Source organism: Perissodus microlepis, chromosome 19 (assembly GCF_051167445.1).
Source record: "Perissodus microlepis isolate ML-2025 ecotype Zambia chromosome 19, ASM5116744v1, whole genome shotgun sequence".
Taxonomy (NCBI): Eukaryota; Metazoa; Chordata; class Actinopteri; order Cichliformes; family Cichlidae; genus Perissodus; species Perissodus microlepis.
The window spans coordinates 3,880,897-3,897,812 of NC_140479.1; the positions used below are offsets into that span (position 1 = coordinate 3,880,897).

Genomic DNA, 16,916 nt, shown 5'->3' on the forward strand with positions numbered 1-16,916 from the left:
GCTTGGCTATGGAAAGCCATGCTATAAAGCTCTGGGCACACAGATTTTGTGCTGATGTTAATGCCAGAGGAAGTTTAGAACTCTGCAGTTAGTGAGTCATCAGAGCTCTGATTAATTTTATGCTCTGTGTGCCTGTGCTGTCACACCTTCTTGGCTGAGTTGCTGTAGTTTCTAAATGTTTGCAGCTTGTATATTGCCACTTACAGATGATTGTGAAATTTCTTCCCTACTAGATGTTTCACAAACTGATTTGTTGTAGTGATGGCATGCAAATTTGATGAGCTCTTTAGAATTACATTCTTTCCCGAATGTTTTTAAAAGCAGACTGCATGACTAGGTGCTTTTATACACCTGTGGCAATGGATTAAAAACACCTGAAATCAAAGATTAAGAAAGAGTGGTTCAATCTTGTATATAGTGTTGTAAAGATTCTTATTCTATTTACCATTTTTGTCACTCTCCCTCGCCTCACCAGACTTACCTTGTTTCCTCTTTTGCTTTCTCACCACTGATTGACTCTGGAGTTTGTCCCTTAATTGAACTCACGTGGCACACATAATATAAGGACTGAACTCACTTTAAGCTCCCTCTTTTCACTCCCACATTCGGTGGCAGCTGAGGTGAGTTTGATTTGTTCTTCTAAATTTAAACCTTTATTCTTAAGTTAGTGACTTACAGTTGAACCTTGTTTTCTCTTTCAGAGTTTAGCAGTCCACGTGTGTCTTCCTTTAAATTGTCACCAATTACAATGAAATAAACTCAGATATACTGCAACTAATTGATGGCTGTTTTCTTTGCATTCTGCCCGGATGAGGCCATGGTGATAACAATTTCCACCTTCCTTTGAAAAACCACCTAATTAACATATAGTGTATATGTGAAGCTGTGCAGTGAACACACTGTGACAGTCTGCCTTAAAAACAAAATAAGAGCAGTTATATTTAGACATGCCAAGTGCTGACACTCACTGTCCAAACATGTGGTCTGTGGAGCTCAAATGCGAGCCCAGTGTTGTTGTATCTCCCCAATTATAAATCAAGTGCAGGACTCGAGGCACGTAAATTAGACAAAACACTGCTGCAGGGTTTTCTTTTGGCGGTTTTTTGGCTTGAAATGTTGTCTCTGACCCATAAACAAAATGACAGACAGCAAAGAAGCGGTAGCACAGCAAAAAGTGAACCAAGGTGAAGTGAAAGATGGTTAAACTTGTTTTTTTTCAAGTGCAGTCAGAGCCTTTGTGTCTAAAAACAAAATAAGCCTTTTTAAAGAAAAACCTGTTCAACAGGCTTAAACATGTAGAAAGCAATCTTTGCATCGTTGTTCCATTACTCAGTGACAACATGCTTATCAAGATAATGTAAACTGTTTTGAAAAAAACTAAATCAAAGCCTGTCTCTGTGTAGACTCACTACTATCATAATGTTCCACATCATAGCACAGCAGAGATCCACATCAGATACAAACAGGTGTTGACAGACAGACAGACAAGAGAACCGACATGATTGTTAAGTTCAGGATAAGAAGTATGGCTAATGTAGATATGAAACCCCTACTTGTAGCCATGAAGTAGCTTTGCTGAGAGATGACCGTACATCTATCATATCACTCATGCAACCTCTGAAAGTTAAGGGAAACCCTGAATTTAACTGCAAGTTCTTAATTTCCTATTGAATATGTATTAGGGTTGTGTCACAATATATTTATACCTGTTATATAGGCAAAAATGTCATGCTATAGTGCTATAAAATGTCACAATATAATTGCAATGTCTTGTGTTTTCATTCCATAATCCGGACAAAGAGACAAGCCCAGGCATGTCTGAGAGCAAGAACCGCTTGTCACCCTCCAATGACTATTTGGTCCCTAAAAATGGAGCTACTTCGGTGACAGGAAGAGCAAATTGAGGTTATATAGCGGAAAAGCAGAGCTTTTAAGCAGCTGGTTAAAAAGCTTCCCAAAAATTACAGTATAGAAAATATTTTTTTCAGTTTTATTAAGTGACAGTCTTGTGCAGGCTCCTTTTGGTTATTGTTAAACTAAATTTCTGTGTCACTACTATTGTACTACAGTGCTTGTTTTATGCTACCATAGTTGTGACCATCTGTTTAAGTATTTGCCTACATACAGCCTACATTTACAACCCACGCAAACCTGTTCCTATGCAATCGTTCAAAAATCCAACAGTGTAGGACAACTGTGCAGATGTCAAATGCTGATTGGTTGACAATAGTGATGTGTCGGTTGCGAACGAAACGGCTCTTAGAGCCGGATCTTTGAAGTGAACGATGCAAGCCAGCTCCTTATTGGGAGCCATGTTTTTTTTTTTCTTTTTCTTTTTCTTTCTCTCACCCTCTCTCTCGCACTTTGTTTCCGCTTCACTCCGCACACGAGCCTTGTGCTTTGCGCTGGTAAGAGGGGGGAGGGGCGGTAGTTACACTCGCAGTAGCACAGGAACAGAGCGGGAGGGAGAAAGAGAGCCAGGGACAACAACGTCAAATTAGAAAGGTATAGTAATCATCCACAACTATTTTCAGTTGCAGATGATAAAGGATTCAGAAAGTTTATTCATGGAGGCCTATGTGACAGAGAATGTGCATCTTCTTTTTGTTTTCATATTTTAATTGATATTTTATAGTGTTGGGGTTTGCAGTGTTTTGTGTTGTTTCACTTTAAATTTGTTTAAAAGGAAAAAGCTGAGAATTTAAATAGTTAAAAGTTGAAATGTAAATAGTTGTTTTTTGTATTATATGATTTATTTATTCACTCCACATTTTATGTGGAGTGAATAAATAAAAGTATATTTACGTTGGGCCCTAGAGACAAAGCACGTACAACTCCAAAACACGTACAAACCCCGAAGCACGTCCAAAACACAACAGAAGTGCTCCAGGATGCTAGGAGCAGTGTTGAGCTTTTGTTACCTAGTGGCTACACAAGCCAGGAAGTACCAACGACCACGTAAATTAATTTTTTTTTTTTTTAATTATTTGAATATATATTATTATATATTATTATATGCTTTCAATTGTGTAATTTAAGTGATCTAGGTAGCTCTGTTTTGGAAGTTCAGTTAATGCTAGAAATGTGTTTTGGAATTTGTACGTGGTTTTTGGAGTTTGTACGTGCTTTGTCTCTAGGGGCCACCGTAGGGCTGTGCGATATGACCAAAATCTCATATCCCGATATAAGAATTCTATCGTCCCGATAACAATATAAATCACAAAAATGCAACATTTTCTGTAAATTCTGTGAATCTCGGGTAGCTCGACTTGCGGGAAGTGTTTCCAGCTGCGCGTCATGTAGCTGGAGTTGAGTGTTTTAACAGATGCATGAAACTATACATTTTTAGACATAAGTTGTAACGGCCGCCGTTTTCTTTGTATTTATTACACAGCGTGCTGTGGGGAAAAGCCTGTTCTAACGTTTGAGTCTAAGGTTTATTTTTTAGCACCTGGTGGCTCTTTTTTACTTCTCATCTGTAAATAATCTGCTCTTTCACGTGATTCACTTTATTTCGAAAAGTCTCAACATGATCTTGAGCTTTATTGTGAAAGGTTTATGTGGAACATAAACAAGCGGACACGCGATGGTGTTACCGTCGTTGTTGCTAACCACAACGCATAAAAACAGGTGCTTGTCCGTCCGTAGTGTGGTTATATTAAATATGAAAGAGAGAACTTTAAGAAATTAATATAGCCACTACAGTGTCCATCAAAACGGTGAAAAAATATTGCCGTAAACAGTTTATTTTGCGACACCACGAAACAAACGATAGCGTAAAATGAAACGATAGACGTTTTTATATCGTCATCCGATATATATCGTTATATCGAACAGCCCTAGGCCACCGTATTTATTTATATATAAACATATATAAATAAAACCACGTGTTTTTTGTTTTTGTTTTTTACATTAGTAATTCCTTTTGTGCATAATTTTATATTGTTGTTAATAATTAATTAATTAAAGCAACAAAACAATCTGAAGAGCCGGTTGGGAGCCGAAAGAGCCGGATCTTTTTAGTGAGTCGAGCCGAAAGAGCCGGTTCTCTGAAAAGAGCCGGAAATCCCATCACTAGTTGACAAGTAGTCCTGAAGAGTGAAAATGGATGATACAAGCAGTCTGTCTTATGCTCTTTAACATACAAAAAGCTGAAGTGAAACTGAGCGTTAAAAACAATGAAAAGTGTCCACCATAACCAGTGTCTGCACTTTTCATACCGTGTTTTATGATCTTTAGGGTTTCTTTTTCCTCATTTCATCCAGTCAGGGTGAACTCTGCTGTCGCTTTTTCCAACATTACAGTTTGGGATTTTCAGAGGACTGCATGGGAACAAGTTTGCCGGGACTGAAAAACCCCTTTTGGTAGTTCCCTACAGGCAAATGCATATGTAAATGGAAATAAATGTACTAGCATAAATTAAGCAGAAGGCAGCGACACACTTCTCCTATTCCAGAGTTCACCAGGAACAGAAGAAGCACACTGTGCCGTTCTTGTAACGCTGCGTGCATGCATTCACAGCTTATACCATCTAACACACTCTCACGTACATATTCTGGTATGTCAGAGTGATCTCGGGGGTTGCCGTGGAGCTGTGGCTGTCAGTCATAGAGCTGACCAATCATAGCGGGGCTGAAATAGTGTGGTTTGTTATGTAATCTTCTTTCTCACATCCCAGTTTACCCCTGACAACTCTCTCCTTCCCACTCTGGCTGTCTCTTTCAATCTGGGGGAGGACCTTTGGTTTTCCTGTTACCAGGCCATGTCATTATGGGCACGCTGGCAGAGAACACTCTGTGTATAAATGGCTCTTGGGACCTATTAGTGTTGGGTTTCAAGAGCAGCTGTTGGACTGACTGACAGACAGGTGTGGTTAGTGAGACAGGAAGCATTGCTTTCTGACAGGTGAGAGGACTTCACTGGTCAAAAAGAGTCCAGAGTATAGTAATTCTAATTGATCATCATCTTTCTTTCTTGTCTTTGAGTTTCCACGCAAAACGAAAGAAATATTCTAATATGTGGGTAAATTTGCAGTACAGTGCGGGTTTATGGTCAGATTATGAATCATCACTGAAATTCCATTAAAGAAGAGATTTTTATTACGTACTGACATGTTTCATCCTGTAATTAAAGGTTTTTAAACATTTTAAATGAATAATTATACTGTAAACTGAACTCCTCATTAATCCTTTGTTTGTATGTTTATCCAGGCGAGGATAGCCTTCTTGCAGGGGGAGAGGAAGGGCCAGGAAAACCTGAAGCATGACCTGGTTAGAAGAATAAAAATGTTAGAATATGCATTAAAGCAGGAAAGGTAAGACACAGAATCTTCTTAATATTGTAGGGTCTCTTTACCTTACAATATAACATGTCTTGAGGTGAATTGTGTTGTTGTTAACTGGTGCTGTGTAAATAAAATTCAATTGAATTGTTGGTGATCCGTAGGGGTTAAACTGGACTTCACACTGAAGGCTACCAATTATAACTTTAGATCACTGCTGATCTTTAAAAAAAAAAATCCTGTTAGATCTTTAATTTCCTTATTTTCAGTGCCATGAAAAAATATTTGCTGCCTTTTTGATTTCTTAGTGGGTTTTTTTCCCTCGTTTGTCAAACTTAAATGTTTCAGAAGATCAAACAAATTGTTATACTAGACAAAGATAATCCAAGTATGTACAATATACAGTTTTGTCACAAAGTTGACCTGTTTGAAAAAGTATTTGCCTCCCTTGTTAAATCATAAAGTAACAGAGATTAACCGCATTTTTTGGAAATCTGCGTTTGATTTCACTAGCCACATCCAGGCTCCAAGAGGGCAACAACACTCCTGCAGGAGGCTGCTAAAGAACCCAGAACAACTCCAGGTCTTACTTGCCACAGTTAAAATCAGTGTCCAGGTTTCAGTAATAAAAAAGAGACTGGGTAAAAATTGCACCCATAGAAGAGTTCCAAGGAGAAAACCACTGCTGACCAAAAAGAACACAAAGGCTCGTCTCACATGTGCGAAAAGCATCTTGATGATTCTCAAGACTTTTGGGAAAATACTTTGTGGACTGATGAGACAAAATTTGAACTTTTTTGAAGGTTTGTGTCCTGTTACATCTGCTGTAAAACTCACGCAGCATGTCATAAATCATCAACAGTCAAACATGGTAGTGTGATTGTCTGAGGCTGCTTTACTGCTTCAGAATCATGAAAAGTGCTCTGTACCAGAAAATCCTGGTTTCCAGCCATCAATTCATCCCTGAAGCTCAATGCACTTGGGTTATGCGATGATCCAAAAACACACACGCAAGCCCACCTCTGAATGACTTTATAAAAACAAGAAAACAAACAAACCCATAAATAAAATCAAAGTTTTTGAGTGGACTACTCCGGATTTAAATCTGATTTGCTAAATAAGTCATTCATGCTAGAAAACCCTCCAATGTGACTGAATTTAAACAATTCTGCTAAAGAATAGTGGACCAAAATTCCTCCACAGTGGGAAGGATCCATTGCCAGTTTTTGCTGCTAAGGGTTGCACAACCAGTTATTAGGGTTTTTTCTTTTTTTAAATATATAATTTTTTGCCTTTTAACTGGCTTTATTGGATAGAAACAGCAAAGATCGACAGGAAAGTGGAGGGAAAGACATGCGGCAAAGGGGAACAGGTCAGACTTGAACCTGGGCCGGCCACTTTCAGCGATGCGTCATATGGTCACCTGCTCATCTGACTGAGCTAAACTGGCGCCCAACCCGTTGTTAAGGGACTATTCATTTTTCCACATAGGGCCCGGTAGGTTTGGATAACTTTTTCAGTAAAATCATCATCTAAAACGGTGTTTTGTTTTTTGTACGAGGGCTCTCTAATATCAAAATTTGTTCAACAATCTGAAACTTGTGACAAATATGCAAAAAAAAAAAAAAAAGAAGTCAAGAAAGGAGCAAATACTTTTTTATTTCACTGTGCCGAGTCTTTCACTTCAGTTTGCAGAAGGCTAATTCATTCACAGTCATTGGTATGCTTGGATAGCTTGTCAGGGTTATGTTGTGATGGATTAGAAGCTTGTCTTTGGTTGTGTCGTCTCAGTGTCTGCCACTTTTCCAAGCAGCACAGGTACTCTGAAATATAGAACACAGAAGTTAATATACCAAATAACCTGGACTAGTGTATTAAAGGGATATGTTTAATTTGTTTGAATACAAAGTTTACTTTCTATAGTTCTGCTTCAGACTGCTGTTAAATTACTGCTTCGTTCTGTGATTCTTGGGTTGCTTTTGTGCACTAGTGATGTAATAGATTCTTTCTGTTTCACTGATAAAGAATCTGCCAAAGCCTTCTTTCAGTTTCATCTGTTTAAGGCATTTACATTTTCACTTTTGCTATGGTGGAAATCTGTTTCCCTTCTCTTAGACCACACACTTTGAGCTTTTTTCACTGTTTTGGGGGTGACACTGATGTGCAGAAAATATGCATTGAAAAATATGTTATGTTAATTTTCATTTTTAACCATGTTAATTGATTGGTTGATGATTAGTTTCTCTTTTTTCCATTTTCAGAGCAAAATACCACAAGTTAAAATATGGAACAGAGCTAAACCAAGGAGAAATGAAGATGCCAAGTTTTGAATCAGGTATGATGTATGATGTCATACTCCCCTCCACTAATCTCTCAGTGTACACATGCTTTATATTCAGTGTGGCCTTTTGTAGACTGCATATAAAAGATGTAGGTTCTTAGCCCCTGGGCAGCATGGTGGTGCAACGATTAGCACTGTCGCCTCACAGCAAGAAACTCCTGCGTTCAAATCCGTCACCTGGCCAGGGTCTTTGTGTTTGGAGTTTTCATGCTGTATCTGCATGGGTTCTCGCTGGGTACTCGGGCTCCTTCCCACAATTTAAAGACATGCAGTTAGTGGGGTTTTGTAATAAACCGGAAACACATGAGCATTAAACACTGTGATGTAAATCCCTCATCATACGCAGTTCTTTAAAATGTTAATTGTTAATTGGAATTGGATAAGCATAAGAAGATGGATTGATGGATGGACTCCTGACCTTTCTTCTTAGACTTGAAGTAACTCACAGCTTTAAATACAGCTGATGAAAGCCATCTCTGTTTTGTGTCCAGCAGGCAGTGCTGTATAAATCACTGTTTCTGTTTTTGTCCTTAGACACCAAAGATTCAGAGGTCTCTGCTGTTCATGCCAACAGTCAGCTCACCTGGAAACAAGGAAGACAGCTGCTCAGACAGTAAGAACATTTGAGCACTTGTATTTGCAGTGGAAGCAAAATGCTGAAATAATTTTTTGAATTAATTTGTTAACAAAAATCAGTATTTGACCAAATGATGTGTAGTTTACAGTGTGCACGTGTTTGTTTGGCGGTCAGGTACCTACAGGAAGTCGGATACACAGACACCATCCTGGACGTTCGTACTCAGAGGGTTCGCTCTCTGCTTGGCCTGTCGGGCTCAGAGCAGAATGGATCTGTGGAGAACAAGAACCTGCAGCACCTGATCAATGGGACCGAGCGCCGCAAGGACAAAAGGTACAGACACGCACAGCTGAAAGTGATCAAGATAACACTGTGAGCTTATATTGTTCACATGCAGTACTAGCCAGTACTTTACTGATTTCAGCTTTTGTGAAAACCGCTCCAGTAACAAAAAAACATAAAACAGCAAAACAAACACAAATTGTTAGTTCCTTTGTAACAAACTGCTTACTTGCCTATCTAGAATAAGTTAATTCAGCATCAAGCTTCATTTCTTTGCTCTCAAGGCTTGATTTTGTTTCATGCCCCACTGTAAAACATGGACTCTCACATTCTCTCATGTTGTGTTTACCATCTCAACATGAGCAGCACCACATCCCCTTCCTCTCATGCTGGTCAGTGGGTCAGTGTTTATATTATTCTAGCTACATCTGAATCTAACATTTGCCTTAAGTTATTATAACCATGACCTAGCCTTTGCCTAAGATAGTGGGCCAAACCTAACCTAATATCGCTTTCACATGAAAAGGAGCCAAGTCTCCCCAGTGTGACATCTCCCACCACACTGACAGTGCAAGCACAAACACAACCCAGCAGACAAGCTTAAGTGTAACAACATTGGTGTTTATATCCAGGAGTCCAGGTGATGTTCTGGAGACTTTTAACTTTCTGGAAAACACAGAAGACAGCGATGAAGACGATGATGAGGAGGGGGACCTGATGGATGACATCAGCACTGACAAACATCACAGAGCCAAGAAACATAAGACCAAGGTAAACAGAGAGCAGGCAGCCCCTTTTAAATCACCACTGTAGTTATTTTCCCCTGTACCTCCTTCCTTTACTCTGCCGTCCTTCAACACCTCTTCCTTAATTCTTAACTTGTGTTTTGTTTTTTGTTTTTTTTTCTCTCTTTCCTCTACTGCTATTTTAGGTGGGAAACGAGGGCTTAGCGTCAGAGGATGATGCCGACACAGAGGAGGCTCTAAAGGAGTTTGACTTCTTGGTGACGGCTGAGGATGGAGAAGGGGCGGGTGAGGCTCGGAGCTCCGGAGACGGGACAGAGTGGGGTAAGAGATGTACATGAATCCCACTGATTGTAAATATATGAAGGCTGTGTCCTTTGCTCTGTCTGTTCAATGATATTCACCTTAAATAAACAAATGCAAATTGTAAATTATTGATGATTATTTTTCCAATTAATGAATTGTGTGGCTGTAAAATCATTATGACAACAGCTAATGAATATAATCTTGTAATAGAGAGGTACAGTGTGTTTATTAAAGCCTCTCACTCTTCAGCGGAGCCTCTACCATTTCCTACTGGCGGGGGGAAGTCCTTCTTACTTGGGGGGTCAGATGATGTGTTGGAGAGCGTGCTGGGACTGGGTGACCTTGCCGACCTCACAGTCACCAACGATGAAACAGACTATGGCTATGATGTAAGGAAAAAAAAAACCTAAGCTGCAGTTTAAAACTCAAACATTCTTTAGAAATTGCGCTAACATCGACATCTTCTTTTCCTCAGCTGCCGTCCAGTAAGGAGTCTTCGTTCAGGAAGACATGGAACCCCAAGTACACGCTAAGGAGCCACTTCGATGGTGTCCGAGCACTGGACTTTCACCCCGTTGAGCCCTGCCTGGTCACCGTGTCCGAGGATCACACCCTTAAACTGTGGAACCTCACCAAGACTGTCCCTGCCAAAAAGTAGAGTAACACCAGATGTACACATAAACCTCCAAGCAGAACTACCAGAATAATCAAAAGACTCTGGCATAAATTACACCAAAATATATAGTCTGAGGAGCTTGGAAAGAAAAGCTTCTTCAGTTCTGAACTGAAGAAGCTGAACAGTTCTTGCCATGACTGGGATTACTGCAATAGTTAAATAAGGCTGTTTGCTCTATACCAGCATTACATTAACACAACCTAAGTGATGGTCTTGTATTGAAGAAAGAATTTCCAGTGATTAACTTGTTGCAACGGTTGCTTCTGGAAACCATTTGCAGTGAAGACCTCAGAGCTGGTTGAAATACTGGCAACATTGCAAAGCTGTGATCAAAGCAAAAATCATTTTCTAAAGGGTATCCTAAATTTAAAAAAAAGAAAGAAGAAAAAGTTCAGTCGGTTGAGAAAAGAACGCTCAGCATGGACAGTATTTCCTCATCACATAGAAAAGCTTTTATTCACTCTGCTTCAGAGGAAAATCCTCTCCTTACAAACCTGGCAGATCCTTTCAGTATTAGCATCTCATTTTCTCCTCATCACTGCGTTTCCATGGCACTATTCTGATCAAACTCACACCACAAGCTTCTGATGTGTCAGTGTCTTACAAATAATCCCTTTAAATAATACCCCTCAGGACTTACTGTCGTACAGTGAAAAACAGTCACACTGCCTGTAACAGAGTTGAAGAAGAGTCTGTTTGATGATGAAGTAACAATCTGCTTGTTTATTTCACTGTTGTTGTTGTTTGTTTTTTCCAGAAGTGCCTCTTTCGATGTGGAACCGATCTACACATTCAGAGCCCATGTGTATGTATCCAAACACACACAGTGTGTCTAAGGCTCTATTTGACTTGATGGTTGAGGTTCCATGGTGTTTTTAACTTTTTCAAGTTACATCAGATTTCTTCACGTTTTAATTGACACAAGTAATATAAAAAAAAATGTGAGTTTTAAAAAAAAAAAGAGAAAAAAAAAAGTAATTTCAGACCTGTGGTGAACTGCTGTTGGCAGGAAGACAGAAATTATGCTTTTTAGTGGCAGCAGCTATGAATAAATGAGCATTACTAGTGATTAAGACTGACAGGCACCCTGTAGCTACAGCATGAGAATAATCTCAGCAGCAGGAAATATGTCTGAGAAAATGTAAATCAAACACCAGGAAAAAATTGTTATAAAGTAACAGAAAAGTGTTTAAAAAAATCTGGAAAATTTAATGGACCAAATTGCCAGATAATAGTAGAATTAAAAATAACTAAAATGCAAATAAAACACTAAATCAAAATAAAAACTGTATTAAAATATGTCTGAAAAGTTGTTTTGTTTTTTTAATATTTAAAAAAAAAAAAAAAGAATTTGATTAAAATATCAGAAAATGTCTTTAACAAACTAAAAACTATCAATATCATGTTCGGACAAACTAGATTCATAGAACATTTTTGGTATATTATAGTTATAAAGGTCTTTTCACTGCTCATGTCTAAACTTGCTAGATGTTGATCTCACTCACACTCTTTGTGAGTGTAAGTGAGCGATCTCAGTAACCAGCAGGATTAAATGACTGTCGAGGTTACGTGTTTGCACTTGACATCATCCGTAAATATTTGTATGTTATCAAACCTCTGGTGATGATGCTCTTTTCTGTCTTCAGTGGACCAGTGTTGTCATTGGCGATGACCTCCAGTGGTGAACAGTGTTTTAGTGGTGGTCTTGACGCAACCATCCAGTGGTGGAACATCCCCAGCTCAAATGTTGATCCCTACGACACTTATGGTACACACTATTTCACTACGTGAAAGGGAAAAGGTTTAAGTAGTAGTGAGCCCTGCTATAGTTTGGAGTGGCGCTAACAAAAAGAGGAAAGGCCAAGCTGAAGATGGCAGAGACGGCTCAGGTTGGGCAGATATGAAAAGTTAGAGCGACAAGGCTGAGATGTTTGGGCATGCACAGAGGAGAGGCAGTGGATATATTGGACAAAAGACGTTGAAAATGAAGCCGCTAGGCAGGAGGAAATGGGACCACAGAGAAGATTCATGCTGAGTGTGGACATGCAGAGGGCTGGTGTAGCAGAAGGGTATACTAATAATGGGGAGATGATCCACTGTGGCGACTTGTTATGGCAACAGCCAAAAGAAAAACAAGTAAACCGGTTGTCTCCTTTCATAATGATCTCCTTGTTTTTCAAAAATATAGATTTCTTAGATTACCTCACATGGCTCTGCTATCCCCCAAAAATTTCTTTTTCTTTTTTTGTGTTATTCTTGGAATCACGGTTCCCAAGTTTGTATGTTTTTCTTTTAGGTCTGCTCCTATTAAGGCTGCTTTCCTCATGTCTTTACTTTCTGAACAAAATGCTGGATTTTAAAAAAAATGTCTTTACTTGGGAAAAATACAATTTTTGGGAACATTTTATTTCACAAAACCTTACAAAGACACCAAAAATGTCTTCCCTTTGTTAAAGTTTTCTCTTTCAATTGGGAATATTTGTCAGTTAGATGAATGTACAGTTATAAAAACAGAAGGCCCCTCTCATTTCTTATCTCTCTTCCAATCAGATCCAAGCGTCCTGGCAGGTTCCTGGTTAGGACACACGGACGCTGTGTGGGGACTGGCATACAGCGGTATCAAAAACCGCCTCCTGTCCTGCTCGGCCGACGGAACAGTGAAGCTGTGGAACCCAACAGAGAAAAACCCCTGCATTAGCACTTTCAATACAAACCATGGTAAGAAGAAGAAAAAGGGTGCGCTTCTTTGCAGGAGGGAGTTTGAACAGACTTGCTGATGTTTACATCTGTCAACAGAGCATGGGATCCCCACATCAGTGGACTTCAATGGTTGTGACCCTGCTCACATGGTGGCATCCTTTAATAGCGGAGACGTGGTTGTGTATGACCTGGAAACTTCCCAGCAAGCACTTGTGCTCAAAGGACAGGGAGATGGCAGTAAGAGCACAAACAACCGTGAACAGATATGAGGTGTGTGATGGGTTTTTGAGGACAGTAAACAGTGTTATCCTTTTCTCTCCCTCCTCAGCTCTGTCGGGGTCAAATCATATAAATAAGGTGGTGAGTCATCCCACGCTTCCAGTAACCATCACTGCTCATGAAGATCGACACATCAAATTCTTTGATAACAAGTCAGGTCAGTCTGCAGCTACTCCCCAGCTGTGTCCATCACTCCAAAGATGGTGAGCCTGATTGGTGAGATCAGGTTTCACAGCTCCCACTTCACAGACACTGTGTACAGAGTGACTCAGAATTATTTTGACTTGAGAAAAACGAGTCCTTCAGGCTTCTGGAAGTGCTTAGGTGTGCCTTGTGTCCTCTATGCAGGTAAAGTGATTCATGCCATGGTGGCTCATCTGGATGCAGTGACCAGCCTGGCTGTGGATCCCAACGGCATCTACCTGATGTCTGGCAGTAAGTCTCATAAAAGTCTTCCTGGAGCTCAGAATAAAGCATTGAATTTAATTTAGCTTTTTTTAAAATTAAATTCTGAAAGTTATTACAGTTCTTCATGTGTGCTGTAGATGGTGACTAGTGAAGATTGAAAGGTTATCTATTAGGGCTGAGTATCGTCACTGATTTCTAGAATCGATTCAATTCCGATTCACAAGGTCCCGAATCGATTCGATCCAGGATTTGATCCGATTCTATTCTATTTGAATCAGGGAAATTTTACCTCAGACAGTCAGAAATATTATAATTCTGATCACGTATCAGTACATATCCAGATTTTTCTATCTATAAAAAGAAAGCTGACACTTGCGAAACTTTATCAAAGGTGTAAGCATCACAGCAGATGCCTTTGTGTCAAAGAAGCAGCATAAAACACAGAAAAACATGAAAGCGATTTTCCTGGCCTGGGATTTTATAGCAGATGACCTTAAAAATATTCTGCAGTAGATCAAAGACGAAAGAAAACCATTAATCAACATATGAACATTACATGATGCTGCTGAAGTGAAGCAGAGCAAAGTTAGAGGTTTTAGTAGAGACACAGCTAAGGGTTTTGCAATTTTGCATAATTTTAAAAAGTTTTAATTTGTTCAGTAGCATACTGAACAGCAGAAATTAGGTTTTCTTTTCCGAAGTAAGTAAAAGGAAAAAAGAAACAGTGGCCGACAGCGCTGTAAACAACGGCAGTGGGTGATAAGCAAGCAAATAATGCAGAAAACAGAGATTTTTAGATGGGAAACTATTCCTGAGAGAGGGAGAGAGCTGTGCAGGAAGTGTGATTTTTATCTTGGTGGAAGCAAAACAGCAAGTAGGAGGGAATTCATGACGATGTTTATGTGAAGCATAGTTTGGATCTTTTTGCTGCGGGTTCAGTCAGAGATAAAACCTGCAGCTTCAGAATCTAGCGCAAAAAGGACGTAAACACAAAGCGCGAAACACCAGAATCGGTGAGCTGTCGGCTTTCAGCCCCGACCGTGTTCGTGCCGTCGGGTGAGAAAGGCGACATCTCACTGATTCTGATGCGTCGGCGGGTCCGCTCTTTGTGTTTACGTCTTTGTGCAGAATCCGTGTTCCTGCTCTCATTTACTGTTTTAGCTGTTTGGTGGTTGTTGAAATTTTGTGAGGTTTAACCTGAGATTCTGGCATTTTGGGCAAAATAAATTTATATTTAAAAATCGATTAGGGATTTTAATGAATCGATACCACGTTATCCAAGCTAGAATCGATTTTAATCGATAAATCGATAATCAAAACCCATCCCTATTATCGATGTAAGTTAGTTCAACTTTGCTTTGTACCATTACATGACTGAGTGTTCTCTTTAGTCTATTTACTTGTACAGCACATATATACATTGATTATCATGTGTGCTCAACTAGGACACTTGCCTCACAACGGCTTTGTTCACACCTTTAAGTCAAATGACCTGCAGTATTAGGCCCCGTCTGCGTATATACCCCTGTCACCACAGTTATTCCTCAATCCTTATGCTCCTCACCTCACCACGAACACTTCATTTGGCAAGCTGGCTTTTCCATGTGAGGAGATTTTTGACTAAAACCAAAGGGCATGCATTTTGTCATGAGCTCTTTCACTCGGGTCACGTTAGTGGAGAAAGTCCTGGGAGGTGCTGCTCTTACAAGGCACAATCCTCTTCTCAGAGTCCTTTGACCCAGTTTTAGAGTCGTCAGACCAGTATGCTGCCAGTCCTGCTGCGCTGGCTAGCCAAAACAAAACACCTGTTTTCTCTGTTTCACCGTACAACTAAGAAGCTCTCCTCTGACAGCCGAGAAGCCATTTATGTTTTGTGAGGTTTTCTGATGACGGTAAAAAAAAACGTCTTTTTTTTTTTTCTTCTCAGGACTAACCACTGCATGTATCAATCCGAAATCTACTCATTTCACTGTGTCTGGCTATAGACAGGATCTGGAAAAAGCTGATTTAGTTAACCACCACCTATAGATCCATTACTGACAGTTTGTTTGGCCCTGTCTCACAATCCAAGCACAGGTGCCCCCACAGCTCTTCCATCCAAGATTTTCCACATTTCATTTAGACATTTAGACACATTAATCAGGCTTAGTGACAGAGCTCATGGTGCAGGCATTGCCCATCTATGTTTGGATCACTGGTTCCCCAGACAACCCACTGGTGCCTCTCCATATTGAGGTCAGATGTCTTTGGCCCAAGTTCTGTTCAGGTTGTCAGCCCCAAAAGGTGATGCACTTTCCTATCACAGTCTGATAGGCACACCCCCACAAAAAACACTTTTGGTGTCTCAGGTTGTAACATTCAGTTTTGGTGATGACATCAGCCGTTCACACTGATTTCCATCCACTGTTTCACTCTGTGTACTTTGACCAAATGCATTAACGAACTGTCAGCTCAATGTGAGGAGTGGTCACATCTTAGCCTATTTGGACAATTGGGGTTTGATAGCAGGATCCAAAGAGCAGGCTGTGATGCGGGTTTCACTGGTCCTGTCACACATTCAAGTACTCAGTTTCTCTGACCTTTCAAAAAATGCCTGCTAACCACAAGTCAGCAGGTCTCTTGTCTTGGGCTGGAAATATGCTCAGTTTCCAGCTGTGGATGTTTGTCAGGGCACAGAATAGCTGCACTCAGTTTCACTTGGGGCACAGACTGCATTTCCACATAATATTGCAATTTTATGTCATGGTGATGGCATGATAGTTGTAGAGCCTGACTGATGTAGTATTTTTCAGACCAATATTTGGTGATTTTTAAAAATAGGCAATATATATTGGCCAATAAAGCTTTATCTTCTAGACACACAAAATATAAATGGATTTCCCTAAAAATTGTTAGGTGTAATCATTTGAGTCCTTACCAAGATTATATGAAAATTAAATTTAAAAATAGTTTTGTTTTATTGTCACGAGAAGTCTTGGATTACTTGCTCTGCCCAACTGCAACTTCCCTGTTGGGAAACGGCAACCAGCTGATCCGAGTATACTGCAGTCTGGTGGACAAACTATCCAATGGCAACCCTCATAACATGGTTGAACGGTCTTTTTTTCATCTCTCCTTCCTTATTTATATTTCAGTTATCAGCAGAACAATTAAAATTATTTGGCAATACTAAGAAATCGCCTTACCAATATATTGGCGTGTTCCACAATATTTAATCAAGGTTTTAAGGATGGCAGCATGTCAGTGGTGGATTCAGTTTCTGCCTAGCTGCTCCTTGCATGTTAGCTTTTTATCCTTGGAGAGAGCCCGGCTACAGTGCATGT

General features: G+C 39.8%; 1 protein-coding gene across 1 annotated transcript in view; it reads left to right on the forward strand.

The window, feature by feature from the left end:
• The window catches only part of strn3 (striatin, calmodulin binding protein 3), a 32,024-nt gene that overhangs the window by 8,968 nt on the left and 6,140 nt on the right, over window positions 1-16,916 (forward strand). Inside the window, exons 2-15 of the mRNA XM_084914898.1 lie at window positions 5,211-5,314; window positions 7,543-7,616; window positions 8,157-8,235; window positions 8,374-8,532; window positions 9,114-9,252; window positions 9,413-9,548; window positions 9,780-9,919; window positions 10,006-10,184; window positions 10,964-11,011; window positions 11,853-11,974; window positions 12,757-12,924; window positions 13,003-13,143; window positions 13,235-13,342; window positions 13,534-13,620. Coding sequence (XP_084771024.1) covers window positions 5,211-5,314; window positions 7,543-7,616; window positions 8,157-8,235; window positions 8,374-8,532; window positions 9,114-9,252; window positions 9,413-9,548; window positions 9,780-9,919; window positions 10,006-10,184; window positions 10,964-11,011; window positions 11,853-11,974; window positions 12,757-12,924; window positions 13,003-13,143; window positions 13,235-13,342; window positions 13,534-13,620 — 1,684 coding nt within the window. The remainder of the gene's footprint in view (window positions 1-5,210; window positions 5,315-7,542; window positions 7,617-8,156; window positions 8,236-8,373; window positions 8,533-9,113; window positions 9,253-9,412; window positions 9,549-9,779; window positions 9,920-10,005; window positions 10,185-10,963; window positions 11,012-11,852; window positions 11,975-12,756; window positions 12,925-13,002; window positions 13,144-13,234; window positions 13,343-13,533; window positions 13,621-16,916) is intronic.